General features: G+C 38.5%; 1 protein-coding gene across 13 annotated transcripts in view; it reads left to right on the top strand.

Moving 5' to 3' along the window:
- The window catches only part of ncam1a (neural cell adhesion molecule 1a), a 257,422-nt gene that overhangs the window by 186,476 nt on the left and 43,020 nt on the right, over positions 1-27,926 (top strand). For 7 of the 13 annotated variants that reach the window (XM_040032634.1, XM_040032633.1, XM_040032639.1 and 4 more), the window contains exons 5-13: positions 1,811-1,948; positions 2,797-2,914; positions 5,138-5,298; positions 5,915-6,057; positions 11,055-11,084; positions 15,933-16,083; positions 21,705-21,889; positions 22,506-22,602; positions 25,008-25,175. In XM_040032634.1, coding sequence (XP_039888568.1) covers positions 1,811-1,948; positions 2,797-2,914; positions 5,138-5,298; positions 5,915-6,057; positions 11,055-11,084; positions 15,933-16,083; positions 21,705-21,889; positions 22,506-22,602; positions 25,008-25,175 — 1,191 coding nt within the window. The remainder of the gene's footprint in view (positions 1-1,810; positions 1,949-2,796; positions 2,915-5,137; positions 5,299-5,914; positions 6,058-11,054; positions 11,085-15,932; positions 16,084-21,704; positions 21,890-22,505; positions 22,603-25,007; positions 25,176-27,926) is intronic. The other 6 variants (XM_040032640.1, XM_040032636.1, XM_040032642.1 and 3 more) reach the window with 1 other exon arrangement.

The following is a 27,926-nucleotide window of genomic DNA, read 5'->3' as shown; positions in this document are numbered from 1 at the left end:
AAAACCGAATTGAAACACCAGAGAAAATTAACTGTTAAAGTAAAGCAGGAAACAACCCTAATCACACAGAAAAGACAACTGATAGTAAACACATTACAGAGGAACAGTGGGGAGGCAAGAACAATAATAATAATCATAAACCCACAACAATAGAAAAACCAGCTATCAGGATCCTCTTATCTTTATAAATACACACATACATTTTAACAACATTTTTAACCTCTAACTCTTTCTTAATAAAGGAATTTTGTGTTTCGGGAGTTAGAGGTGTTTGATGTACACGATCGGGTCTCGTTCTCACTGCGCACGGGTGATCAGAGATGTAGCTTTGATGTAATTGAACATCTATTTTATCCATATGTCACATTAGTATATCAAAAAACACTCTATAAAAACTTTTCAAACTCTTCTTGTATTATAATCCCTTTATCTGTTGTTTGTCCTGTGTTTTGAACCATTTCTGCTTTGCCAGTAAGCACACAGAACAAAGGTGTTTAGCTCAGCTGTGGAGGAAACTGTGAGCGTGCACATACCGAACATATAAAACTGTAAGTGTTGCTGAACACTTTGCCAAAAAAATCTAATCTAATGTAGCTGCTGTGAATCCAAGCTGTCTTCTGTGTAAAATGAAATTATGAGCTTTTCAGCATTTGGTCCCTTCTGCCCAAAAATATGAGGAGGGCCTAAATTCATGTACAATATTTGGTAATCATTTAATCTGGCAATAGCTTCTTTCTTGGGAGGAGCATTGACCAAATTGGTCCAAAACAGCCATGGCTTAGCAAGTTCAGTGAAAAACTAGGATCTAGTGTGCTGGACATAAAACAGGAGTCTGGGTTTTGTTTCACACTTGAACCGGGGACTATTTTAACCTTAAAGTAACCCCTCCCTCGGTGACCGCTGGAGAGCCTGGAGTCACCACACTGTTGTGCTAAGCCTGCCTTTGTTCTTGGATTCTTGTCAAGGAATGTGTTTTTCACTGGAAAAGCCACTAATTGTAACCGACACCGAAAACTAAAAACTGCTTATGCAATTTTCTTCAGTGCAGTCGCTGACCTAACCCTGTGCTGCAAGCTGCAGAGTTAAAAATCCCAACAGCAACTCTTCCTTGTAAAATGTGTCACGGTGACCTGAATAAGAGCTGTTTAACAAAAGCGTTGTTTCTTCTTAACTTTTAGACTCCTGGATTAAACTTTAAAAGCTTTTCAACATTTCAGTCATTTATTTTTTATACACTATGTAAATGTTTCACTCCCATGGATGGTGCGATGTGGTAGGAGTCACTGAGGTGGAATTGTTTGTTCAGTAAACTGTGTAACTCTTAAACTTGATAGGAAGAACACGTCACTTGATTGAGGCAACAGTCATTATTAAAATTAATGAGTCCCCTGTGTAAATTGTGGATTTTAATAAGTGCTGGATAGTTTTTCTCAATAATGTGTGAAAAATAACACCAGGTTTCTGTTAAGACAGCTCGCTGTGTTACTGTGCATTGTTTAATTAGAGCTGCAACTGTTTGTCAGGGATCTGGGTTTGATTAAAACATTGATAAAATATGTTTACTGTAGCCAGAGAGTCATGAAGCTCTCTCATCTAATAATTTGATTACCAGGAAGGATTTTCTCAATCTTGCCCCAACTTCCTGTCTCAGGGTTTCATTTAACCATACAGTTCACACTGCTCTCATTTTATGATCATCTCTTAATTCATAGAGGACTTATTAAATCACGTTTCTTTTGTTCCACTGTTTTGTTGAGAATGTAATCTTCACAATCTTGAACCTTTGTTCTTTTTTGTCCTTTTTTTGTAGTTCGATTTAAGATCATGGATAATGGCCACCTGCAGATCCGCAGCATTAAAAAGACAGATGAGGGCACCTACACTTGTGAGGCTCGTGTCATGGCCAGGGGAGAAATTGACTTCAAGACTATGAAGGTCATTGTTAACGGTAAGCAGTGTATACACCACCTTCTATGCTCTGCCTGCCCTGCTGTTTATCAATGTGTGGGTTAACAGAGCAGGGTTCAGTAATGAGCCAGATGGCTCTAAAACCCTTAAAACCTTTTTGTTGCTCCAATGATAGTTAGATAGTTAGTCAGATCATCTAGCCATCTTTTTCAAGTTTCTGGTTTAGAGAAACACATTCAAACAACTACAGACCAGAATGACGAGAAATTGGTTTTAAATTTGTGGATTTCTCAGAAAATGTTGCAGATGCTCTGACCTTTAGTAGCAACATTATCCCCAAATTGCTTTTAAATATCAAAGTCCTTAAACTATCAGGATGAAGAATTTTGAAAAATATATTTTAAAAAAATGATTTTGGGCAATTTTCTTGAGGAAATATCACTTCTTAAAAGCTACTCTGTAGATTTTCAGGGATAATTGCATTTTTATTTTCGAACCCTTTGACTAAATTAAGAAATAGACGTGTAACTATGGGAAATATCGTTATATGTGTGTGAAATATGTTCATTTCAGCTATGTTGAAACATCCAGTCTGTTTTATCACGACTCAATGGAGGAAACTTGAAGTGCATTTTGGATAAACTTTACTACAATTACATTATCACCATGTGGGTTCGGTAGTTGTTTAAAACAAGTCAAACCAAAAAGGGGTCTTTTTTTGTGAACGTTTTTTCAGTGTTTGGTTAATTTTATATGGAATGTGCAAAAAGAAGTAATAAAATCATTTATAGGTTTTGAATCTACATATCTAGATTAAACCTCTTTAAATATAATTTATAAATACACATTAGTTACTTGAAATTCAAATTAATCTTGTATCTTTTTCAGTGCTTCCCAGCATCCGTGTCAGGCACCCAGAAGTCAACGCTACAGCAGACGTTGGTAAATCAGCTTTACTGGCTTGTGATGCAGATGGCTTCCCGGAACCCACCGTGACTTGGGCACAGTACGTCATTCAATCTTGTTATCTGGCTGTTGTGACGAGCAGAGTTCAGATTTACCCCGGATCACGTCAGGAGAAATTTTGAGCTTCCACAAAAAATGAAGCATTTTATTTATTCTTTTTTTCGTCTTCAGATCCTCTTGTTCTTGACCTCGAAACAAGCAATATTAGTTAGAGCAATGAAATGAATAATTATGAATTACAAAATGTTATTCTTGGTGCACAGTAATCCTTCTCAGGTCCAAAACTTCAACGACAAACCAAAAAGAAACACTGACGTCAATACAAATGACCCCCCCCCCCACCTCTAAGTGGCAATCTGCCAAGCAGGTAAAAGCAGCCTGATAAGATTAAGCTGAGATGAATGATATTTGCAGCAGAGCAATGGAAGACAAACTATGCACTATACAGTGTACTAGTACTTAAAGCGCATAGAGGGCTTTTATTAATTCCAGCTTTTCAATGGAAACTCATTATAAGTCACACTCATTAGTATTCATTAGCGAGCGGGAGATTTATATACTGTTACCTTTTGCTTTTTCACTTCAGCAGTCCATTTTATGACACAATGATATGGAGAGATATTCTTGATGGCTTTTTACCTCAATGATCAAAATCCTTGTAATAACATCCACAGTAAAAGGGTAAATGAGTCATGTGTTTTTGCCTCTTACTAGATAAAGGGTTGATAGGACGGAGCTACATCTGCATAAAATTAGTCTTCCTGAAACTTCATTCCATGGCAATTAGGAATTTGTTATGCTACGCTAATGGCTGCAATTTATATTTACAGGTCAGTTCAATTAGTTACAAACATTCCTAATCAAAAAGGACCTCGGGGTTTTTTATCTTTTGTGCAGCAAGGAGCATCAATTTAACCGGGACATTTTTATAAGTTCGAGGCTACCCTTTAGCAGGATGTGCGCTACCCGAGGCAGCTGTCGGGGTATCTCTGTTATTTTTTCTCCAGCTCTCCAGCTGCTGGACACAGTAATAATAAGGAAATAATACATCTCTGCATACAGTAGCGTGACCAGACCAGATTTGTGACTTTGCTGTTCATAGCTTACCAGTCAGTCCCCTTTATTCTTCTGTCCCTGACTCCTTTCATGCAGGCTTGCTTTTGATAAAGTTAATTTTTACATGACACTTGTTAATATATATTTATAGGGATTATGAATAGGTCAACAAGCAGAATAAACCAAAGTGAAAACAAAGTGCATATGCATCTTAGCAACCGCTAATTGGTAGTAGTTCAAAAATTGGTACCTGAAATGTGTTTAATTAAGTAAGTTCTGGTGATTAAAGAGGAGGTTTACTGAGTTAGTAATGATTTTAAACATTAACTTACCAATACACCGAGCATGTGCGTGCTGGAATAGGATATTTTTGTTTGACGACCACCGACTTGTGCAAATGTATGTTTTCAGGAGACGAAATTGAGGACGTCAGCCCGAACGTGTTATTTTTCTTCATGCAGCTGTTTGCTCAGTGCACGTTAATATTCTTGGTGCATCATTCATGTCTGAATGCAGCAGTGAGGAGAAACCTTTAGACAAAGCATGATTGCTGCTGCATGAGTAAATAAGACGACTGAACTCAAATCCCGCTCGCAGCTGTCTTTCATGCAGCAGATCTAATGTGTGATCCTGAGGAAGAAGCAGGCCCTGGCTAGAAGAGGGTTAAGATGGACAGGAAGGTTGTTGGGAGGATAGATGTGTGAGGCGGTGGAAAAAAACATAGGGGTAAAGCTCTATTTGTTCTAGTCGCTGACAGGCCTGTCATTCACTGTCTGGCTGCTGGAGCAATGCTGCTACTCCAGGTCTACGAACACTTAATTCACTACAAAAGAAAAAAGAAAAAGAGAGAGATTCTAACCTCAAGTAAAAGTTTGGCTCCTGAGAGTAGGAGTGTTTTCTGAAATCTAAAAGAAGCATCGTCATCATACAATCGGTGTATGACCTTCTTAAAAACAAGGCTGAAGGAGACCAAAGGCAAACAGAATCTGAGGCAATGTTGGAGGTGTTCTTAGAAGCACTGAGCACAGGACAGCGTTTTTTGGTCTGCGAGGCTTTGTTGTCTGCGAGCTGCTTGCTTCAGTAGATAAAACCCCAACTGTTCTTTGTCAGTGAGTTTAGAAAATTATTCGTAGGCTCCTCAAGTTGTGCAAGTAAATACATGTGACGCGGACACTTCTCTTTTCCTCTTTTTTCCCCCTTGCTACAGTAACGGCGTTGTCCTTGAAGACGGCGATAAGTACAGCCTCAATGAGGATGGTTCAGAATTGTTAATAAAACATGTCACCAAAGTGGATGAAGGAGATTACACGTGCATCGCCAAGAACAAGGCGGGAGAGAAAACGGAGGAAGTCAGCCTAAGCGTGTTTGGTAAGAAAATGACTCCATTTGCTGATGGTTTGCTTAGCATAAAGAACACGGCGGCTGTTTTTTTTGTATCATCTCTGACATTTCTTTGTCGTACTTTGTGCACTTTGCTGCACACTCTTACGCAGCGTATCCTTACGCAGCTGTGAAACATAAAGTGCAGTATCTCTTTATGAGGAAATTATGTAGTCCTGTGGCTCTGTTATAACTCAGTGGGGTATGAAACCACTCTGTATTCCTTGCCACAGTAATACTGAAACGTCTCTATCAGCCATGGATCAAATGGCCATGTCAAATGTGTCATTCACAGTGACGTGCTCATTTGATCGCATATATTCATCTGGCAGCAGCTGATGAGTTTATGTAGTGATTTGAACCTAAGAATTTTTCCGCCTCTACTATCAAACCCAGTTAATAGAAAAAAGGCAGGTGGGTTAGTGGTAATAGCTGTTGATAAATGTCAAGCATCTATTAGCTGTTTAAAAAAGAATAAAGAAACAGATTAAATATTTGAAATTACCCCGCTGCCTCTCGTTGGAGAAGGAGCTTTAAACCCAAGGTACCCACATTTATGTGTCTAGAAAACCAATTCTAATAACAGTTTCTGTCTTGCTTCTAGTCCAACCCAACATTACCTACTTGAGTAACCAAACTGCTTCGGAGTTTGATGATCAAGTCACCCTGACATGTCAGGCTTCCGGTGACCCAACACCTACAATTTCCTGGAGTTTTGGAAACAAGGTCTTCACTGAAGGAGAACAGGTAGAGTTGCTGTGCGGTCATGCACCAGAAACCATTTTTTTTCCAGTTAATAGAAGTGTTTTAAAAAGCCAGTGTTTTTAGGAAAAGGGGTGCTAATGACAGAGAGGTACCAAAAAATAAAACTACAGTCGTTTGAGAAATTTGCCTAAAACGTTTCTGCTCTTAAGGAACAACATGGCAAACAACAAATTAAAAAAAAATGTCATTCAGTAAAGATAAAGTGGATGAAAGCTAGAACAGAGCCTCCAGATAATTTGTACCACTTACATATTATGACCTGCACTGTAATATACAATACAGCACATGCTCTCCAGATTTGTTGGCAGCTGTTATTAAATACAATTTTCAGAAAAAGGCTTCAATTTCAATTTTCAAAAACTCACATGGACATTTTTAAGGAATTTTGTCAGCCATTCGCTGACTTTCATTTTTTTTAAATTCAGCCTTGAAATCCCACCAATTATTTTCACTTCCGTCACTTTTCATCTCATGGCATTAATAACTAATCAGTTGGCTATTCAACTCCACCCACGTGCTGGGAATGCAGCTAAAAGTGCTTCGTACATTTCTCATTGTTACATGAGTTTGAACTTTGCACAATGAGGTTTTGATGTTGCTTCACGATCTCTCTGAACTTTTGACAGCCTTGTCTTATACAGCCCGAGTTGCTTTAATGCTTTTGTACATTTACATTGTGACTGATAGAGGAGAGAGAGTGCAGACTTCCTATGTCTCCCCACATGTTTTTAACAGCGCATCTTACACGCTACAACATCTTTTATTCATTGGCTTTTAATGGAAATTTCTTTCCTTTTTTTGTGAATTTACTATAAAAAGTGCTCTTTTAAAATTCACAGGAAATCAAACAAGAGTTTAAAAAACAAAGTGAAAATGATTTAATTGGCATTAGCTTAATTATTGCTATGAATCAGATTGTTGTGATTCCAGTTATGCCACTCTGGCAAACTACTGTGATAATCCACTTTGGGAACGAGTGGGCACTTTTTTCCCAGGATGAACACGATATGAGTAAAGCAGCCACATGAGGGTTATGCATCTTTGTCATGCTTTGGCGTATATCCTAGTTTTTCCTCTTCATGTCCTTCAGGAGCACTGGAGATAACGCTGGATTAAAGCTTTGCTTATAGGATATGGTAAACGGCTTCTTAGGATGTGTAAGCTATGAACACCATTCCTTTCCTTATTTTCTCCATTGCAGTGGTCACAGCATTCTGGCAGTTGCCAGCCTAGTGAGAGAGTCTCATCCGAAGTCTATTGTTATGCTCTTATCAGCTCATTAAAATTGTATAATTTTGAAAAATCCATCTTAACGGTCTATTCTGACAATGCACATGGTGCTAGCAGCAAACAGATTAGTCACTTCAGAGGGGTAATTTTCTGTGAATGCAGTAAACAGTATTAAGATAATTACCTCGCTGCCTCCACCAGGTTTTTGGATTCGGGAAAAACATTTCATGCGCTGGTTTGTGATTCAGCTTGCGTTACATACTGCCACATGTTTCTATTACTTCTAAAAGCGCTAAAGTTGGACACTGCATATTTCCCTGATACACAGAACAGCTGGGTTGCAGACTGGTTGCTGGCCTCGGGACATTTGCTGTGGAATAACAGGAAAAAAGCACAATTTGGCATAAAACTTGTATATCACACATTTTCTTGTTCCTGCCAACAATATGATGGCATTTAATTAGGCATAAGATAAGCTGTACCCTGTCACTACAAGCAGCATTTAGCATGAAAACCCTGAGTCCATTTTTTGTTTGACTGTTGAGAGGTATTGTAACTCCTGTGAAATATGTTCCCACACAAAAATAGTTCAACAATGTTTGTTGTCCTGCCATAGCAGACACAGTTGTTCTTCAAATGTTTCAAATGACACAGGTGTGTAAGAACAATAGAGGAACTACTCTTGGAGCTACACACTGTAAATGCAATGAAAGCACCTGTCCTGTTATTTCCCACAGGGCATAAGAGAGTCAGCTGCACAGTATTTTGGGCCATGCTGGCCTACTTCATTTAACATGCTCTGTCAGCTGGTGCATTGTGATGAATTATGTCTGAAAGTTACCATGTAGCTCATTTTCACATTAAATATATCTCTGTGAAATGAACTATTGATTTTTGGTGGAATAATATAAAACTAAAAAGACCATGGTAATGACTGTCTGACAAACTCTCTTCTAGTCATATTGTAAACATTCTCTATACTAATAATTGTAAATATCGTTGATACAGTTGTTTAAGCATTCAGACGGCTAATTGGAGAAAATATAACATTATTGGGAGACTGTGCACCAAATGTGGCAGTTATATTTACAGCAGCAGGATGATTTAAATCAATTCAGTTTTATTTATAATGCACCAAATCCCGACAGTCACTTCAAGGTGCTTTTTATCATTATTTATCTATTACCCCACAGTAATAGAGTGAAAGCTCCAGCATTCAGATGACCCCATATGAGTGAGCACTTAGTGGCAGTGGGAAGGAAAAACTCATTTTTAGCAGAAAGAAAACTCCAGAACCAGGCTCAGGGAGGGGGCAGCCATCTGCTACGACTGGGGAGAGACATGGGACAAGAGACACACTGTGCAAGAGAGCCAGAGATTAATAATAACTAATGATTAGATGCAAACAAGAAACACTTGAGTCCTAATAGTTAAGCTTTATCAAAAACGGAAAGTTTTAAGCTTTACTTTTTAAATTTAATTTAGAAGTTTACACAGTGTGTGTCCAAAATTTAAGCTGGGAGCTGGTTCGACAGACGAGGGGCCTGAAGCTGAAGCTCCCACTCTACTTTTATATCCTATGAAGTAAGCCTTCAGTCCAAGAGCAAAGTGTTATAATGGGGGGGGGGGGATATGGAACTATGAGGTCTTTAAGAATGGAAAAACTGTAGGATATTGTTGTTTCTGAACAACATTGTACTAAAGAAGAATGTGTTATTTATTCAGTTCTTGTAATGCAGACATCTCGATAAGTTGTTCTTAAACTGAGATGGATTTTATTTTAGACTTAATGGCAAACTTGTGCAAATTATCCGTTCACCACTCCGGTTGTGCTGGAAAATGATCAGTCTGTACATTTGAGTCAGTTAAAATATTCTCATATTTTCCTATTAACTGTGCAATTTATCACTGCCAATCAGCTGCGGCAGCCGTGACTGTATTGCGACTTTCTGAATGTAATCTTCCACCTGCAAGACAGGACTTGCATGTCGTATTCACAGTTGCCACTGAATGTCTTCTATTCACAGGCTGTCATCATCCCTCTCCTCCCTATCTATCACTGTCAGATACATTTTGATTTAATGTTGCTGTAGTCAGAAAATCCCGCTGATCATTTGGTAATAGCTGTCACTAATTTTCATTGGATCTTCATTCATCATTACTTTCCTGTTTGCCACGCTCTGTCTTCCATTCACATTCTAGTTCTACATTCATACCAGCCAGGGTACGAGAGCACAGACATATTCATAATGATGTGCAATGACAGAACAGGAACTTTTCTGGCTTCGGCTTCTTCTTTTGAATATTACTGGCTTGAGAAAAACACAGCTAATGGCGTCTTTGTGTAATGTATGATTAAGACATCATCTCAGTTCAGCTGAAGGTCTTTGTGGTTTGAACGTTTATACCACATGATAGGAATCTGTACGTAGTTTATATTAATAGAGGATAAGTGGTGGAAGTCAATGTTCTGTACTTACATGAATGAGTTAATCAAGATACATAAGCCATGATGAGAAAATGTGCTGATTAGGAAACAAAGTCCCTAGGTACCGGTAGTGGTTCTTGTATAATTAGTTGCAGTGCCTTGTTTTCCTTAGTGTGCCTCCAAATTCTCTCTTATTAGAGTACATTAATTAATAACTGGCCCCATGCAGCTCTAGGAAAATGTGCTCGAGTTTGGCATTTTGACCATTTCTGTTACTTCCTTGATTGCCAAGTTGGAAAGCCTGGCCCTCATCATAACAGTCATTTTCACATCAAGAAAACCTTGAACTAGACAATGCCAAATGTTCAACTAGCCTTCAATACGTCAACAGAGGGATATAATCTATTTATGACATCATTGGTCTTAATTGTTTAATTATAATAAATAAAGCTTTGAATGAAATTATTCAGCTGAATCCAATCTGTAGTTTTCATAAACAACATCAGAACAGTGCCAAGTCCCGCTTCTAGAAATCTTGTAAAAAAAATCACGGCTGTTTGCCTGAAAGGCAAATCGGTAACTACCCTTGATATTTGCATTTGGTATTCTGTCTTTTTTTAAATTCTAGTTACATTACTGCAAGATGGCATCTCCGATTTAATACAAATGCAGAAATCTTAGATGGTTTATAAAAGAGCGCCTAAGGTCTTTACCACTCTGATGTCAGCCACTGGTTTCTTAAGTCCCATTTTGAGTATTTGGCTGTTCCCATTTGGCATTTTTGGAATCACATATGATTAAGCAAGAAGTAATCTGAGAAAATGAGGATACACGTCCATGAGTTTTTAACTTTTCTCCCACAAGTAGCTACACCTTTAATCCCTCATTCCTCTGTTACCTATTTTACTCTAAATGTGAATATTTTATGAGCGTTTCTTATTAAGGACAGTGCTTACTGAAGTCATTATGTGCAATCTGCTTACCTCTTCATGCCTAAAGGCTACTTCCATCTTTAACATGTTGTGCGTTGCAAAAACAAAGTAAACTATGATTGATAGCATTTAAAAGACAGATAAAAACCAGAAACTACCAAGAACGGAGAAAACGCGCTTGTAGATATTCTGGAAATTAATTGGCAACAATGTATTTGCTTGAGTTTGCTTTAACAATCTAAAACAAAACCATGGAACGGTATTTAAAAGATTCAGTCATTGCACATTGAAGCCAGTCTGCATTCGTTCTATGTGGGTCATTTCCAAAAGCTCACTTTGTTCCACTGTGTCGCTGTTTGTCTTTGCCTCTTTGCTTCTGTCCTCTCTAGGCCTCTTGGACTCGACCAGACACATACGAGGTATGGCTACCAAATATCGTAGCCTGATTCTAGATGTACTAGCCCAGACTTGCATCATAGACTACCACTTTTACCCCCACCACCTTTTTTTGTTTTTGTTTGCAGAGCAGAAGTGTTATCACTCAGCCCACATTTAATATGCACCATATTTAGTTTTGCGCTTAATGTGTAGACTAATAGCCACGTAGTACAGTTCATTTAATACATTTAGTTCCAGTATGCATTTAGACTTGCTCCATTAGTTTATCACTGTTTATTTTTGTCAACAAATTTCCATGTGAGACGCAGGCATCTCGGTGTAGACAAAGTAGCTCCATTCTTTGTTTCCTGCTGCACAGTGTGGTGAATGCTCAGACTTTGCATGAAAAAAAAGATAAATCCTGTATTGTTGATTGATCAGCAGCTGGACACCAAAAAAACACACTGTCTGCTCTGCTGTGAGCAAACTAACTCTAACTCACCAAACTCTAGCAAATAACAGAATGGATTTTAATGGTGTAGCCTTCTGTCATGGGCCAGGGGCCTGCATGTTTTTGCTTCAACTGTACACTGAAGTAGCTGCCTCATTCAGTCACCTTGGGGCCTCATTTATACTGTGGTCTCACTAGGTCAGCTCACCCAAATGGAAAAAAAAAGTCTTCCTTGCCCCTGATCATATGTAGCCAAGTAGAGAGTTTTGATTTTGTTTCTCCAGGATTTGAGAGGTTTTTTTTTTCAACCTCTAATACAAAGAAGTTTGACAGAATTCTGTTTGCATTGTCCACTTTTAAGGCTCATGTTTAGGTAGAACTCTTAGAATTGCATTAATAACAAGCATTTTTACAGGGTAAGCTTAAGGATGCCAAGTGTGTTTGCATTTTTAAAAAATCCTAAAGCACTTGAGCTTCCTGTTCTGTTGTTTGGCACAAAAGAAAAACATGCAAACTCTTGGCCTGCTGCAAAAACAATTACTACCTTTGGATAGAACTGACACGGTACAATCAGCTCACTTCACTCACCACTGTGACAAGGAACCAAGCTAAGAATTAACTGTCATATTCAGCATCCATAACACACAGATTCAGAGTTTTGACAAGTTTGTCCTAACTGGCTTCAATAACGTGCTTCAATCAGTCATAGCACTCATTTCCTGCTGATGTAATGCTGCGAAGTTTTTTTCCACACGCCTGTTTAACATAGCCTTATCCCAGCATGTGACAATAATCGCGTCACCTTGTTGGGCTGTTGACTGGGTTTTAAGTTGCGTTTTATGGATCTACTGCTGTGACCTATGCTTTTATGTTTTAGCGGGAGCACTTTCACATTTTTTCTTACCTCTCTGAGCCCAGTCTAATCCAAGGGTCACTACAGATTTTTCAGTACTTGACATCCTTGACTGTGCACTTCATTACAGAAGTTCATTTAAAGACTACTTCTTTGGTGTTTTTATTGTTGCTATTACTTTGTTCTAGTGATTTACTGATGCTTTTGCTTGCTTCCAGTATTTACATGTTGAATTTCATGTTGTACATAAGATCTTTTGAGCTATTTTACTGTTATTTCTGGACTTGACGATCATATGAAAGATGCCTTAAGTTAAATTAAAGAGTTCAGTGTTATGTAGGAATACATGTGAGCAAAGAGGTAAGGCTAAAGACTGCATCTCAGTTGAAAGAAGCTTTTTTTTGGCTTTGTATGATGTCAATGAGAGCAGCTATTCCTAAGCACAGACCTATTCAAAGACCTATATGAAGAAAGCTATCCTAAAGGGAGGAGTAAGGGATCTACATTTGCCTGTTTTAGACTGAGGGGCTGCACCTAGGCCCAGGTACTTTGAACTGTGAATCATGCAGACTACTTCAATAAATTCCAAGAATAAAGCCATAGAGTTAGATGTGAACAAACGAGCCCATTAAATATTTTTCTTGTAGGCCCACACAGAAAGTCAGCTGTCAGCGAATGTACTTATTGCGGCACAGAATGGATCGAACAGATCTTCAGTAATAGCGTCGGCCTTGCTTTCATTGGACGTTAGGTGAACCGAGCTGACAGGTGTTAATCAGCAACCCTAAAAAGCAGTCATTAAACAATTAGTCATAGAAGACAATCGAACATGAAAGGTGAAATTATGCTAAGGACAACAGCAAAACCCTTTTCACTTTATCTTTATTTCATTAAGAAGTGCACTTTGGAAGACAGTTTGACACTTAAACCAGATAAAAGTGTGATTATTATAACCTGCCTACTGACTGATTTTCAACTCATAAAAAGATCATATGACCATGTTGACTGCTTGTTTTTCTTTTAGCAACTCAGTGCATGTTAAGTAAAGACAATTATAGATAAAGGAAATGGTTTAATAGAACTCTATTTACCACTTGCCTTTAGTTAACCGTCTCCTTAAATTAACCGTTGTCTTAAAATCGTAACCTTTTTCCCACCTCGACACTTTGGAGGGCTTGAGAATGCCAAGTAGAGAAATTGCACTTACTTTTCTTGGTATACTTCTCCTTGATGAAAGATTTGACAGTGGAGAAATTAAAAGAATTAAGGACAGAAATAGATGGGGAATGATAAGCAAGCAACACAAGTCCCAGGCTGGATTAAAAGTATGAATAGCCTACCCCTTTGTATATTCATGTTCTGTTCCTTAAACCCCTGGGCCATCAGGGCGCTCCATAAATCAACATTCTAGAAATTAAAGTTGACAAGGACCACTCCCAGTAGTTTCAAAGTTTAATTTTTGGAGGAGGCACAGGTTTGTCCTGTCCGTCAGGTGTTCTCCACAAATATATATCTTCATGTGCCACGTTGTGTTAAAGGATCCTGATACCAAATTGGGAGACAGTTACTCATGAGCTGAATTCTTGATGTAGTAGAGTTCATTTTTTTTAAACTGTTGGCTCAGCTCGCCGACCTCTGCTTTGTTAAAAAGTTCTATTTTTAGCTGCCTAAACTGCCTCATTTTTTTCAAAGAAGGAGGTGGTTATAAAATTTCAGCGTGTTATTAATACAGCGCTAACATCGTTTTATTGAGCTAGTGTTTTGGGAAGATAAAGCATAAATGGCTCTTGCACCGTGATTGCTGAGAATAGCAGATCTACATCTAATGAATACACAGACAGAGCCTGTGCATGTTATGCCTGACAGTCTCCCTCTTCGTGTAACACTTGCTGGACAGAATGTACGACAAGCAAAACACGTGTACAAAGATTTGCTCTGCAGATCAAATCAGCAGTGACTGCAAAATACAAGACACTGAAAAAATCCTGTCCATACATCGCCTTACAAGTCTACCACCATAATTCATTTTTGTAATTAAAATGATTTGGTTAATGAATGAATCCTGTTCAAAGGTCTCCCCTCTCCCTTCTACCTGTGCTGTATCATTAAAGCATTATTCTCTATTAACCTTTTTTCCTGTTTATATTCCAGCAGTGTACCCAGTACAGCTCTTTCCTGTGTTACTGCAGTAAGACAAGATTAATGCTGCCCTTTCAAAATGTTCCAGGACACTCCCTCAGATCTTCCGTAAACAGCAGAAATATTTCTGCCACATCTGCGTCACCCTGCTCTGCAAAGAAAAGCTGTTTTTGACGTAGTACTTACACAACAAATACGACTCGGTTATATACTACATCTATATTCTAGTTTACCGGCCAGAGCTTTGCACGCCGAAGCTCTGGCTAGAATGCCTAAAATAAAAAGCGAATACTATGGCACCTAGAACGAAGATGTATATCTCCTTTTTGTGTCGCCTGTGTCCCCCAAAGGGAAGATAAACTGTTACAGGTTTTTTTAACAGCCATGGGTTTTATAGGCTTGCAGTTTTATTAATCATTTCATAGGGCTTCTCTTTATTACCGATGTTGTTTTTTTCACCTACTGACTTTCACCATGCGATTTCAAAACAAATATACTTTTTGTCTTCGCAAAAACGGTGCAGAACTTGAAGCCCCCCCTCTGCTTTGGGCTTGTATTTGCATCAGGTTACATGCACAACAGAGAGAAGCTAGGATCCACTGCATTTGTTAAAAAAAACAAGTGAGGTCGTTGGGCCACTTTTGATGTCAGCTGCACAGCTGTTAAGAGATCACTCTAAGTAAGGCATAACACATGCTTGGAATAGCAGTATTAGCTCAGTAGGCAGGCTAATAAATGTGATCTCTTAATACAAATACAAACCAGATTTAACAAGCTGTTTGTTAAAAGTGCAGTTATACTGTTCCAAGTGCAATTAGACTGCCTGTAACCCTGCAACCAGACTGCTAAATGGTAAGGACAGCAATCGAGTTTGCAGGTTATTAGCCAGGGCTCTGACGCTGGTTTAATAGTTATCCCAGCAATAGTTTTTCAGAGGCCAGGATGTCCAGTCTGTTGCTGTTTATATATATATATATGAGAAAAGAATAAATTTTAGCAGCATATTTGTAAGATTTTTATAACTAACGTTATTTTTTTTAGGATTTAAAGGAAGGATTTGTTTGCTCCTGTGGCACTCACTTCACACAAACAAAAAAAACATAGAATAAATTTAGCCTTATCAGCTAATAGCATCCAGGGAATACTAAATTCTCTCTCAGAAGAGTTCATTGCAGTTGTAGCTTTTATGTTGTCTCCATCCCGCTGTTTTTGTGGTATTTCTGCACTGCAGTTCACATGGCTCACCTGTCAGTCAGTCGTCACATTTTTTTTTTCTTTTTTTTAACTCTTGCTTTCTCAGTTTATAGTTCCCACTTTATCTTCTACTCATTTGTCCCATTTGCGCTAGCAAAACAACAAATACTGAGACCGATCCCTTTAGCCCTGTTTTATATAAAACTACCTGCTTTATAAGTGAGAATAATTTCTTTCTCTTCTTCTTTATAGAGCCTTGATAGAAATGTGGTGGTGCGCAGTCATGCACGGGTGTCCTCTCTCACCTTGAAAAATGTCCAGTTCACATATGCTGGACAGTACCTCTGCACCGCCAGCAACTCCATCGGCCAGGACGCCCGGCACATGTACCTGGAAGTCCGCTGTAAGTCACAAAACTCTGCCTGGCCGCATGCTCCAGTGGTTTATCTTTGCTGTCAACACAGATAACCATAAGTTTGCACTGGTATATGTACAAATATGAAACTGATAAGAGCTGCTGTTGCTGCTGACATCTGCTTAATAAAATGTCATCGTTTTAACGTTTCATTTTAGTCTGTTGGAAACGGGGTAGGAGTAGTGTCTAAAAGAATTCTTTTATGGAAACTCTGTTGCTACATTTATCTTTTATAAGTTGTTGCATCAGCCAAAAAACAGTCTTCAAAGAGCACATTAAAAGTGTTAGTTACTATTGTTAAATTATGAAAATCTGTTAACCGTGATACAATATACTGATTTATCAGGCAGTGAAGGTCAGTTTGTTCCTGCAGTAATTCATTTCTTTCCATATATGGAGCCCAGATGTTTTTTTCGACTTCTATCTGTGCTCAGGCACTGGATCTTTTTTTTTCTCTGTCTCCAAAAATGGTTTCTGACAGCACCTAGAGAACTTTCTCGGGTTTTGTTCTTTAGCTGATGGTTTTAGCTGTAGGCAAGGAAATCTATAGCACTAGCAATTTAACAGTAAGAGCAAGAGAGCATGTCTCTCCAGTCAAGAATAACTTGATACTCATGACATCGATTTAAACCACTGCTGCCTTGTGGCTGCCTTGCATGTGGAAATCTTTTTCTCATCTCACACAGATATTTCTCCTCATATGCATGTTTAATGCTTATTCAAAAAGGTGTCTCTAGATGGAAGGTCTCAGTGTGACACCAAAACCTTGAGCTGGTTTCACAAAGAGAGGATAGAAAAGCATTTAGACATTAAAGAGGCAATGTGTGCTGTCAGGTGTAGCAAACATTAGATAAACTGTGCTTGGTTTGTCTAACATTACTTCATTATTATTTAATTTATACCAAGCTGTTGACAGTATCAATTTTCAATTCAATTCACTTTTATTTATACAGCGGCAAATCACAACACCAGTCGCCTCAAGGCACTTTATTTTGTAAGGTAGACCCTACAATAATACGTACAGAGAAAAACCCAACAATCATATGACCCCCTATGAGCAAGCACTTTGGCGACAGTGGGAAGGAAAAACTCCCTTTTGGCAGGAAGGAACCTCCAACAGAACCAGGCTCAGGGAGGGGCGGGGCCATCTGCTGCGACCGGTTGGGGTGAGAGAAGGAAGACAGGATAAAAGACATGCTGTGGAAGAGAGACAGAGATTAATAACAAGTATGATTCAATGCGGAGAGGTCTGTTAGCACATAGTGAGTGAGAAAGGTGACCAATGTTATCGCAGATAGTAACAAGATCAGTTAAAGTCCTTAAGGGTGAGGGTATCATCTTCAAGCCCATTCTCAAATTAGCTGATGCATTAAAAATGACTTAACAGCACAAAAGAAACAAAAGCAAACTTCCATATGTCTAAATTTAAAATAACATTCTTATAACATTGTGTCGTAAGTGTTTTTAAATATACTACAGCAGTTACAGGTAATTAAGAACAACTCTTCAGGAAATCAGGTATCAACCCTGCTTTTGGATCCTAGTTCTTACTGATGTCTTTTTAATATCTATCGTCTTTTATTTGATATGAAGAAGCCTCTAAAAACAATCTATGGTCATTGTCAGCCTCTCTGGCTTTCCAGTAGCACTACCCATGTGCAGTGTCCCTTTAAGCTCAGTTTTTAAAACCTTACAATGTAGCTACAGCCCATTGGCTCACAGTTTGCCACACACGAAGAATCAATCAGAGGCGAACTAAGATTTCAGTTCGGAATCATCCAGAGCGCACAGCAGCATATCAATGACTAACCTCGTGTTGTGGATGGATCATCTCAGATGTTCTCTTGACTGAAGTTTGGTCATTTTTCAGCATCTTCCTTCTGTCATATGGTTGCATTTGTCTCAGCCCATCAGGGACAGTCACATTACCTTTGATGGAGAGTTAACATTCATCATCCATCTTGGCATGGTACCAGTCAAAAGGTACACTCAGGGGTACACAGCAGATTTTAAACTTCCCTTTATTTTTGAGCAACAGTATTTGAATATACTCCATAGTGTAGCTGACGTTGTTTCACGTAGGACTAAAAATAAGTTAGATAAAACTGTTTCTGGATCTTAATCGTGGGCATTTTTCACATCTGTCTTTGCAGGACTGGACATGTTCTTTGAAGCTTGCAAGAAATGCTGTAAAGCCTAAATTGTACTTTCTGCAGCTGGTCAACCGTGAGAGTCTGTGACACTACAAGTAAGGGTCAACAGTGCGAGACTGTTGGCCCCTTTGATCTTTAGGGCGGTGTACCAAGAGAATTACAATTTCAACAAGTTTGATTTTTTTATATAGACACTACAAAGCTCCAGTGTGCTACAGCAGCGGTCTCCAACCTTTTTTGCGCCACGGACCAGTTTATGCCCGACAATATTTTTCACGGACCGGCCTTTAATGTGTCGCAGATAAATACAACAAAATAAAACTAGTACCGGTACCGAAAAAAAGAAGATTTATTCATAACACACGTGAAAAGACCCAGGAAAACCGAGTTAACGATCAAAACGATAACAAAATAACGCTGAAAACCGATAAAAACCCTGAAAACCATACATTTCACATCTGAGCCTCAACTCTCGCGGCCCGGTACCAAACGACTCACGGACCGGTACCGTTCCAGGGGCCCGGGGGTTGGGGACCGCTGTGCTACAGCACCAAGAAAAAACAAAATGACCCTAATAGTACAGTGTATGTACCCTGGTGATGGTTTAATGCTCCATCAGCACCAAACTATAAACTAGTGCTTTGATGTGTATAAAATTATACTTGATCTCATTTTGACGCCTATCAAATGTTACTTAATTAACAAAAAAAAAGATAGAGAGAGAGAGAGAGAGAGAATGAGAGAGGGAAATAAGGCCAATGGATGCTTAATTGGATTAATATGCCCCTGTGCTCAGTGCGCTTGTAATTTGCTTAGAGATATAATCACAATTCAGCATTGATAGAGATGTTTAAGGGCTTGCTAGAGTAATCATCAAATTATCAGGTAGCTGATTTACTGTTGCCAAGCAATTATCGATAAGAAAAGGTGCTTTGTCGTGGGCACAGCTCTCACTCACTGTCCCCTCTATCATTGCTCACCCACTCACACAATGGAGACGTTATCGAAGCATGGAAGTTCCTATCTGCCTCACAGCATGATCCCATTAGCTAGGCTGAGCATGTCTAGGTTTGTTCCTGAAGGACTGATAGGAAAGTGTTAATGTCCTTTCTGTTTGACTTCCATTTTGTCAGAGGTTGAAGTTTGTTTAACATGAATGTCTAATGAAAACACTTTTTGAGCTCCAAGCAGGTCACCTGTTACATACTCTTTCTGATTCTCCTAGTCCTGCTGGATGGAGAATTAGAAATTGTAACTCTAGATTTTGCTTTTTATTACAGACTTATGCATGGCTTTTCTCCCCTGCGGTTGTTAAGAGCTGAATATCAGCAAGCATGATGATATTTTAGTATTGAGGCTGCACAGAGCCATTGTTAGGTGCTTGTAGTTCTATTGAAGAATAACCCCTGCAATAGCCAATTATTCATTCAAGTTAGGATGTCCTGATAGCCAAAGACAAGCTAATTCACCTACTTGGTGTATGGGCATAAGACAGCATTTCTTTCTGCGATACTGATATTTATTACATATTGTATGAAACTGACAGATCAATGAGAGAAAGAAAAACTAATTCATACTACAGATTAATTCCCCAAAGAAGCTGAACAGGAAACACTTTGAATGTAAAACAGTTCAGGGTTTTTTGTTTGGGAGTTTTATGGAGTATTATTTCAGTGTTCCACTAAAAAAGACTAAATTCCTTCTAATAGTAATGCAGTCTTTATATTATGTGTAGTAAGTATCGCTGTTGCTGCCACTTTTGTATGAATGTACTAGTCATGCAAATGTGACGCTGTCATCTTTTTTGTATAACTATTGCATTTGTATGCACTTTGTTATATGATATCATTATGGGCACTGTGCAGTCTATTTAATATACATGAGCTCTATGCAGCCTACTTGATATGTATGAACCCTATGTGGCAGATGCATTCCTCCTATGTTCACCTATACCAGGCTAGCAGCCTGCAGAAATCAAACAGGCAAGTCGCAGGCCCTATAGAGTCAATGAGACCAAAAGCAGCACTGACAGAAAGAGTGAGAATCTAATCAGAGCTGCAGGAGATGGAACATCTATTGACTCAGCCTTGTCCATCAATCCCAGCCGCAGCATGCTGCAGACTTTTAAAGGATCTAGGGTCAGAAGTAAAGCCCTGGCAGTGTCAGGGGCCACTGCATTTTACGACACTCGTGAAGCAAAGCATACTTCACTGAATTTAAAATCAATGCTCAGTGATTTGAGCAGGAGATTTTAAAAGGAAACAATGAAGGGAAGAATTAATTAACTTTACCGTTACCTTTACTCTTGTCTGTTTTCCTGTCAAAAATTGGGGTGCAGTGTAACAGGTTTGGCTATATGGTATCAACTCATTTCATGTAGGAAGTGAAAATAGCTTGGTCAAACTGTTGCTTGGTTTCAGTCGTTTATTTGATTTTTGCTGCATAATCCATAAGTATGCTACAGGCACATATAAGATTAAAGAAATCAAAGAAAAACAATCTGGTCATCAAACCCCGAGCAGTGCTATTTCTTTAAACTAAGTGGTTGTGCTAATTTATAATTATTAGTTATAATGATTTTTTTTTATTTGTAACACATTCATAAACTCTCTGAAGCATTTTCATGTCTTATAAAACCAGCACAAGTTGGCTGTAAAACATAAATGCATACCATAAAAGGCATTAAATTTATAGATCACAAGTAAAGCATTAGAATTCATTTAGCATCTGTTTACCATTCTGTAAAACTGTAGCTTTTGTCACCATTGCCACGAGTGCTTTCTTTTCCGTAGTGAGTGTGTTTTACATGTCTTTTTTCTGCTGCCATGAATTCTAAATCGAATATTTTTACTGGTAGCCTTGATTAAAGCTGCTAGAAATGTGGAGAAGAGCTTCAAGGATGAAAGGAAATACTGCCATTCGTGACAAGATATAATGGCCATATCCAACTGACTGATACCGTTCTGTCCTTTAGACTTTTCAACAGAGCTTGGAGTTTTTATTATACCGCACATACTTAAAAATCAGTGCTGCTTTTTACAAGCAGATTCCTGTTGGATTCGATTTAGACTGTTGTAAAAGTGAACGTTTTACTCACATACAGCTGATTATATGCAGTATTTACATCTTGGCTGTTTCATCTTGCAGATATTTTGGGTCATTATTGTGCTGTTTGATGAATCCTACATCACCCAGAATGTCTTCTTTTGTTACGTCTGTTTTTCTCCCCATTGAGTATCCAGTACTACTTTCTGCACTACCTAATAATGCATCACATGTGTAGTAAAGGAGTTCGTTCCACGGGTTTGTCAGTAATCTGCATAAATTTGGCCAACCATAAGAGTTGTTTTCTTTAACTTGTCAGATTCAGTTTATTTCCACTGAGTAATTTCAGTAAACCTTTGACAATCTGCTTATCTGTTTCAAGCATCCTCACTCCCCTGTCTATTCCTTCAGATACTCCAAAGATCCTGGGTTCGGTGACAGTATATACATGGGAGGGAAACCCGGCCAACATCAGTTGTGAGGTGGAGGCTCATCCCGGAGCCTCGGTGGTTTGGTTCAGAGACGGCTTCCAGCTGCCCACTGCCAACAGCACTAATATGAAGATCTATAACACACCATCCGTCAGCTACCTTGAGGTGTGCTGCATCTGTCTTCTTAATGCTGATTTCTACTGACATAAAGAGGCACAAAACACACAAACATGCTCTGTATATTTGACATATTTTGGCAGATTACTTAGAACGCAGCTCCGTTTTTTTTTATTGTTTTTGAGAAGTATCCAAAAACGCACACACAAAAAAAACAGAGTCGTAGCTCACAAAAGGCTTTCTGTTTGTTACACAAGAATGAATTGTGGCTAATATAAGCCACTGTTTCAGTGAGATTAAAGAGTAACGTGAAAGATTGCATTAAAAGCTAACAAGTAGTTCCAGACCAACTTTAAATGGACTATAATTATAGGCCTAGTATTGAGCACACTCAACTGCTAGACACTGTGTTAATGAACCAATGGGTAATGATTAAAATCAAGAAATCTGTGCATCTGCATAACAACCAGGCTCCAGATCTAACACAAATGCTAAATAGCAGAAAAGCATTAAGTGAGACTACACCCTAATGATCTACACTGTGTTTAAGTTCGTCATGCATATAGTCGGAGTCTTTTTTTCTTTCTTTTTTTTGTGTTCACATCCAAAAACTTGAGACATAACCTGATATTTCTCGGTGTTTTTGTCTCTTTTTGTCTTTCAGATTACCCCTGATTCTCAAAACGACTTTGGCAGTTACAACTGCACAGCGACCAATGTGATGGGTTCTGAATCCAAGGAATTCCTTCTTATCCAAGCAGGTTTGTTAACCAGAAATTACTCCCATTTAGGTGAAATTTTTAGTGTCTTGGGGAAACAAAAGAAACACTCTAAATAATGAAATGACGAGACTTCACGTTTCCAGGCTGGCCAGTGTCTTTTATGCAGAAGTGAAATAAGAACTTCACAAACCACTGCCATGGACTGAATTTTAGAGTCATATTCCCAATATGGATCTAACCACCTAAAAACAAATGCTTTGACAGCTCACCAGTAAAACCAAGAGAAAGGTCAATCAGTTTATCAGTAGAATGTAAAAGTAATTTCTGAATGCAATCAGAAGCTATTTTAGGAAGCAAAGGTATAAAAAAATCTCCATCAGAAGTTCTAGCAGAGCAGGAACAAATGGAACCACTGCTGTATGCAAGACAAGTGGTAATGAATGAGAAGTATGAATGAAAGATTTAGAATTTATGATGAACTAATTTATCTGCTTTGTCTGTATTTAGAGCAACAGTGCGCAGATCTGAAGCATCTACTTGTGAAAGTGTAGTCAGGATGGTGTGAATTGACTTCAGATGATTAAAAGACTTCTAGCAAAGATATGCGTGCATTGCCTGGATACAAATGAAAAGTGGCATTGTGTTTGTGTATGAGGAAGCACAAAGGCATCCTGCAATATAAATAGGGAAGAAAAACAAACCAGGATTTGGAGACACTCAGAGCACAGGCTAGACAGGCAATGGAAGAAAATTGAAATCACAGCGGAACTGCCCTTTAAGTCTTATTTTCTCGCGTTAGCTTCATTTGGTATGCAAATTGCTTTGGACCCATTAGAAGTAGAAGGTCGCTCAGGACCTTGTCTAAATGCAGGGTGGTCAAATTAATTATGGTAACACCCTGTGCTGACATTGTGTAATATCCTGTAGGCTTTTTGAGGTATTTTTTGTAATTTGCTGCATAACTCGTCTGTATGCCTAAAGTGACTGCTTCCAAACAGAGTTATCCTAAAAAGAACCCTGTAAATAAGTCTCCACACCTTTTCTCTGCAATTATGTCCGTGAGAACATTTTTGCATGTAATGTGAGGCAAAGAGCTCGACCAAACGAAGCTATTTGAGCCACGGTACTCAGTCCAGAAAAGGCATCATTAAAGAAATCATTGGGTAAGCAGATCCAGGACGCGCGCAGACATATGCAGATGAGCTTATAATTAGTTTAATCCCTCTTGACAGTGACATAGTCATCCCAGTTTGCTTTTTTTTAATTATCAGCAGATTGATATCAAAGAAGATTAACGTGCTTCAGCCTCGCTAGTGAACCTGTTTCATTGCAATGTTCAATTACACCAAACAAATGAATTAATAATAACGTGGAATAATTGTTTAAACACATATCTTAATCATGATTTTAGTATGTGGCGGCGGTGGTATTGCTGGTAAAAAAGGTATTACAATGTCAGCAAAGTCAAAAGACTTCATCCCCCTGGATCCATGTGGGGGTTTTTTCCAGTAAGGCGATACTCTGTGCATTGACCTGATCATTTTTCTGTATCTAGATGTTTTACCTTGACATGAACATGCAACAAAAAGGCTAGAATAAAAGAAACTGTCACTTTTTAACCAGTGATTTACATTGGACACAAATAATAGACTAGTGTACCACAGAACTAATATACTGATTAGCATCGTAAAGGCTTCCCACTGGAAGATTAAAAACAGAATGACATCGTCCACAGAGGAAAGTTTCATTTTGTTATTAAATCTATCCCAGGGATGAGCTGAAGTTGTACTGTCCCTGCAAACTTTCAGTACCGGGCACACAGTTAGCACGGCTGCAACTTGGTGTCATAATTGTTAATTAATGGATGTGAAGCATTTTCTCTTAAGTTCGATAACAAAGCCTCGCAAATGAAAACAGTTAATGCTGATGATGTCAGTGAGGACCTTTGTCATAGTACTCACAGAGGTGGGTGTGATTGTGATCTCAAGTGAGGACTGAAATTGCACTGTGGTAAATGCCATCCTATATATAGCCACAACGTGAGCACTTTTCCAGCATGGTAACATTTTTGTAGTAAGCTGAAATGAGCTTCATGAAAAGAGGGAGAGAGAGAGGATAGAGATGCAAATACAGCCAGAGATATAAAACCGCTATGATAAGAGCTGCTGCTGCTGCTGCTAGATTTCAAATTAGTCGATTGAAGAAGAGTTTATGAAGCTCTGAAACCTATTTTAAATGAATCAAACCGATTCCTAAAATTAAATATTAGTCCTTTTTTTGTTGCTTTTCTTTTTCCCCACACTGCAGCAGAGCAAAGAACATAGTGTGCACAATGGAAGCTAAAAGCAGTTTATGAAAAGCTGTAATTTTTTTTTTGCTTTTTAAAAAGCTTTTGAAAACTGAAAAAAGTATTAACACATTATTTTCCCTGCTTGCCGTTGCAGAGGTGCCGTCATCGCCTGTAATTCAACAAGTGGAGCCTTTCTCAAGCACAGCAGTGGTAAAGTTTGAGGAGCCTGATTCAATGGGTGGAGTGCCAATTATCAAGTATAGAGTGGAATGGCGTTTGCCTGGCCAGGACTGGACTGGCAAGGAGGAAGATGTTGAGGATGGTGAGTCGGTCATAACGCAAACTAAATTTGCTGGATTATCCCTCCTTGTGTATAACAAGCACATGTAGAAGTGGTAGCCTTTACAAAAAATGCCATTATGGAAGTTTAGGGCTCGTATAGCCTCATTTAGCCATTAGCAGGAGATTGAAAATGACTGCTGGGACAAAGATTTCTCTGTATGATTTAGGTTTGCTATGATTCCTGAGTAGTCATCTCTTCCGTACATTTCCCCTTAGAGCCCTGAAAAACATACTTTCAGTGAAGCGCAGTGGATGGAAGGGTTGTTATTTACCACTTTCCGTGTCGGCATCAGCTGCATCATCCACACCTTAGTACCACTTAGGCCACTTTAATTCTTAGCATCCAACTGATGCATCATACTTTAAGAGCCATCCTGAAGGGGAGGACTCTAGAGTCCATCTTTGTCAGCAAATCTATGGAATTATTCATTTCTGCCGTTAGGTAAAAAAGGCTCAAGGCTTGAGATTTTCTTGTTAATCATAATATTTAAACATTAAATTCCAGGGTAATCCACTGTAAAGTTTGAGGTGCAAAGAGAAACGCAGCAAGGCGTTTCAGCTCCGCGACTGTTATGTGTTTATGTCTAGTTCCTACATGCCGAAAACAGTTCTGCGACAACATTTAATCCAAACATGACAGTAGCTGATGTCAAGAAGAGATGTGGAACACAGTATAGCCTAAATGACAGTCAGCTCCGACACTGACAGGCCCTAGATAATATCCCCGTCCCGCTGAGGGTTTGTGGCTCCTGCAAATCTGGATGGTTTTCGTCCTGTCTGCCACATGGGATGTATCAGTCAGTGGCTGACAGGCTGTGCTGTCAGCTCAAGGCCCATGAGCCGCCTGACATGTGAGCGTGTGCACAAAACGAAATGCATGGACCCACACGCAAACAGTCAGTGTTGTCAGAAATATTTCACACAGCTAGTTAAACCACTCTGTGTCTAATAAATCTGAGCGATTTTGAAACACACATGCTGTGAAAGGACCTTGCAAAACACATCGTATTTCCTAAGATACTTGTAATATCATTTTTTAAAGGTCTAGCTACTGAAGCTACAATATGCCATGAAGGGAGGCAGTATATTGTTACTGATACTGAATTATCAAGTGGCTGAACTGTGTCAATAAAAAGGCTTTTGTGTCTGTCACAGTACTGTGACCCAGAGCTGCCATCACATGTTTAAAAGCAGTACTGCCAGATATAGATACCACACCCATATCACTGTGGGTCCATGCTATATAGGTACTGATGCTGCTGTGTGCACACACATACAACAGCCTTACTTCTGCACTGTGTAAATATTTCTGCATGTACTAACAGATCATATGTAGCTTCATGCATTGTGTATCCATATAGTTTGTAATAATTTCTTTGTAAATTTAAAATACTCACATTTGCTTTCCCATAATGCATAAAGTATACAGTGCAGAGTAGATCTTAATGGTAATCTACCTCAGTGCTTGACTGGTATTTCTCACTGATGTGTTTTTGATGGCGCGCAGTGGTTTTGGGGCCATGGAGCATTCAGTTCTATACATGAAAATACTCTTTTTGTTTTAGTGTTTTTGGCTTTAGTTTGGGATTTATTGAAAATATACGAGCTCGCACTATTTATAGGCTGATGTTGCTGTGAATTCAAATAAGCATTAATTAAAAATACATCATTTTAGGACATATTTCTAAATTCAGTGAGCATATCAAGTAATATTGCACATTATCTTTTGACTGAAAATTATTAATACTAATCTGTACCTGGATATTATACATTTTTATAATTAAATCTAGTCACAAATCCTTAATACTAATAATCATTTTCTCAGATACCCAGTATCTGGATGTCCTTTGATATGTTTTTAACCAAATATTGAATTTTAGTCCTTACTGTTTATGGAAATAACAGTAAATTTATGAAGTGTATTTTTCACATTGTACACATAATTACAATATTAGTGCTGCAGTAATGTTGAAAGACACTGATTAATATTTACCGGATTTAATAACGTTTTATTTGTGGAGAAAAGCTTTTACATAAGCAGAGGCAACCAACATGAACCCCCCCCCCACAGGTATATTACTTTGGGCTGGCTGTAAAAATTTAATCTGACCATTAATGGACTCACCAAAGACATCAGTTTTATGCTGCTGCTAAAAGCCCAGTTCTCAATTCATCTGCTCTAATGCTTGAAAGCTGTATTCATGCAGTTTCCCCGAGCAGCCTTATGCTCAGCTCTTTCTGCAAGTCCGTCTCACTGATACATAAATTTGAGACATAAATGGTCACAGTAATGGAGAGATGTTTCTCAGTTGGTTTTCACAGCCTAAATTTGTTCTCATCCATGAAATTACTATTCTTTGTATAGCACACTGAGAGATCAGCCAACTCAGTTTTATAACAAATGTCAAGACCGTGAATGTGTATCGTGACTGAAATCTCAACTGTTCCTTGGACGGGACAACGTGACTGTCAAAAGCAAATTTTAAACTTAAAATTTTTTTTAAAACTGAGTTTTAGAAAGTAATAATTTTATAAGATGTATTACACTTGAATGTAGATTATTGAATATAGATTGTTGTTGTTGTTGTTGGGAGATTATTGGTTATATCAATGGAATTTACCCATAAAAATGGCATTTAAAGATCATTGTAATGGCCTTTTTTTTTAAAAAAATAATACACCTGAGACCTCTTGTATAACAATAGATCTTTGATTCCCCCCCAACAATAGA

The sequence above is a fragment of the Simochromis diagramma genome, unplaced genomic scaffold (assembly GCF_900408965.1).
Source record: "Simochromis diagramma unplaced genomic scaffold, fSimDia1.1 OVJJ01000216.1, whole genome shotgun sequence".
Taxonomy (NCBI): Eukaryota; Metazoa; Chordata; class Actinopteri; order Cichliformes; family Cichlidae; genus Simochromis; species Simochromis diagramma.
Note: the sequence above shows the minus strand (reverse complement) of the source record. Positions and strands in the feature narration are given on the sequence as shown.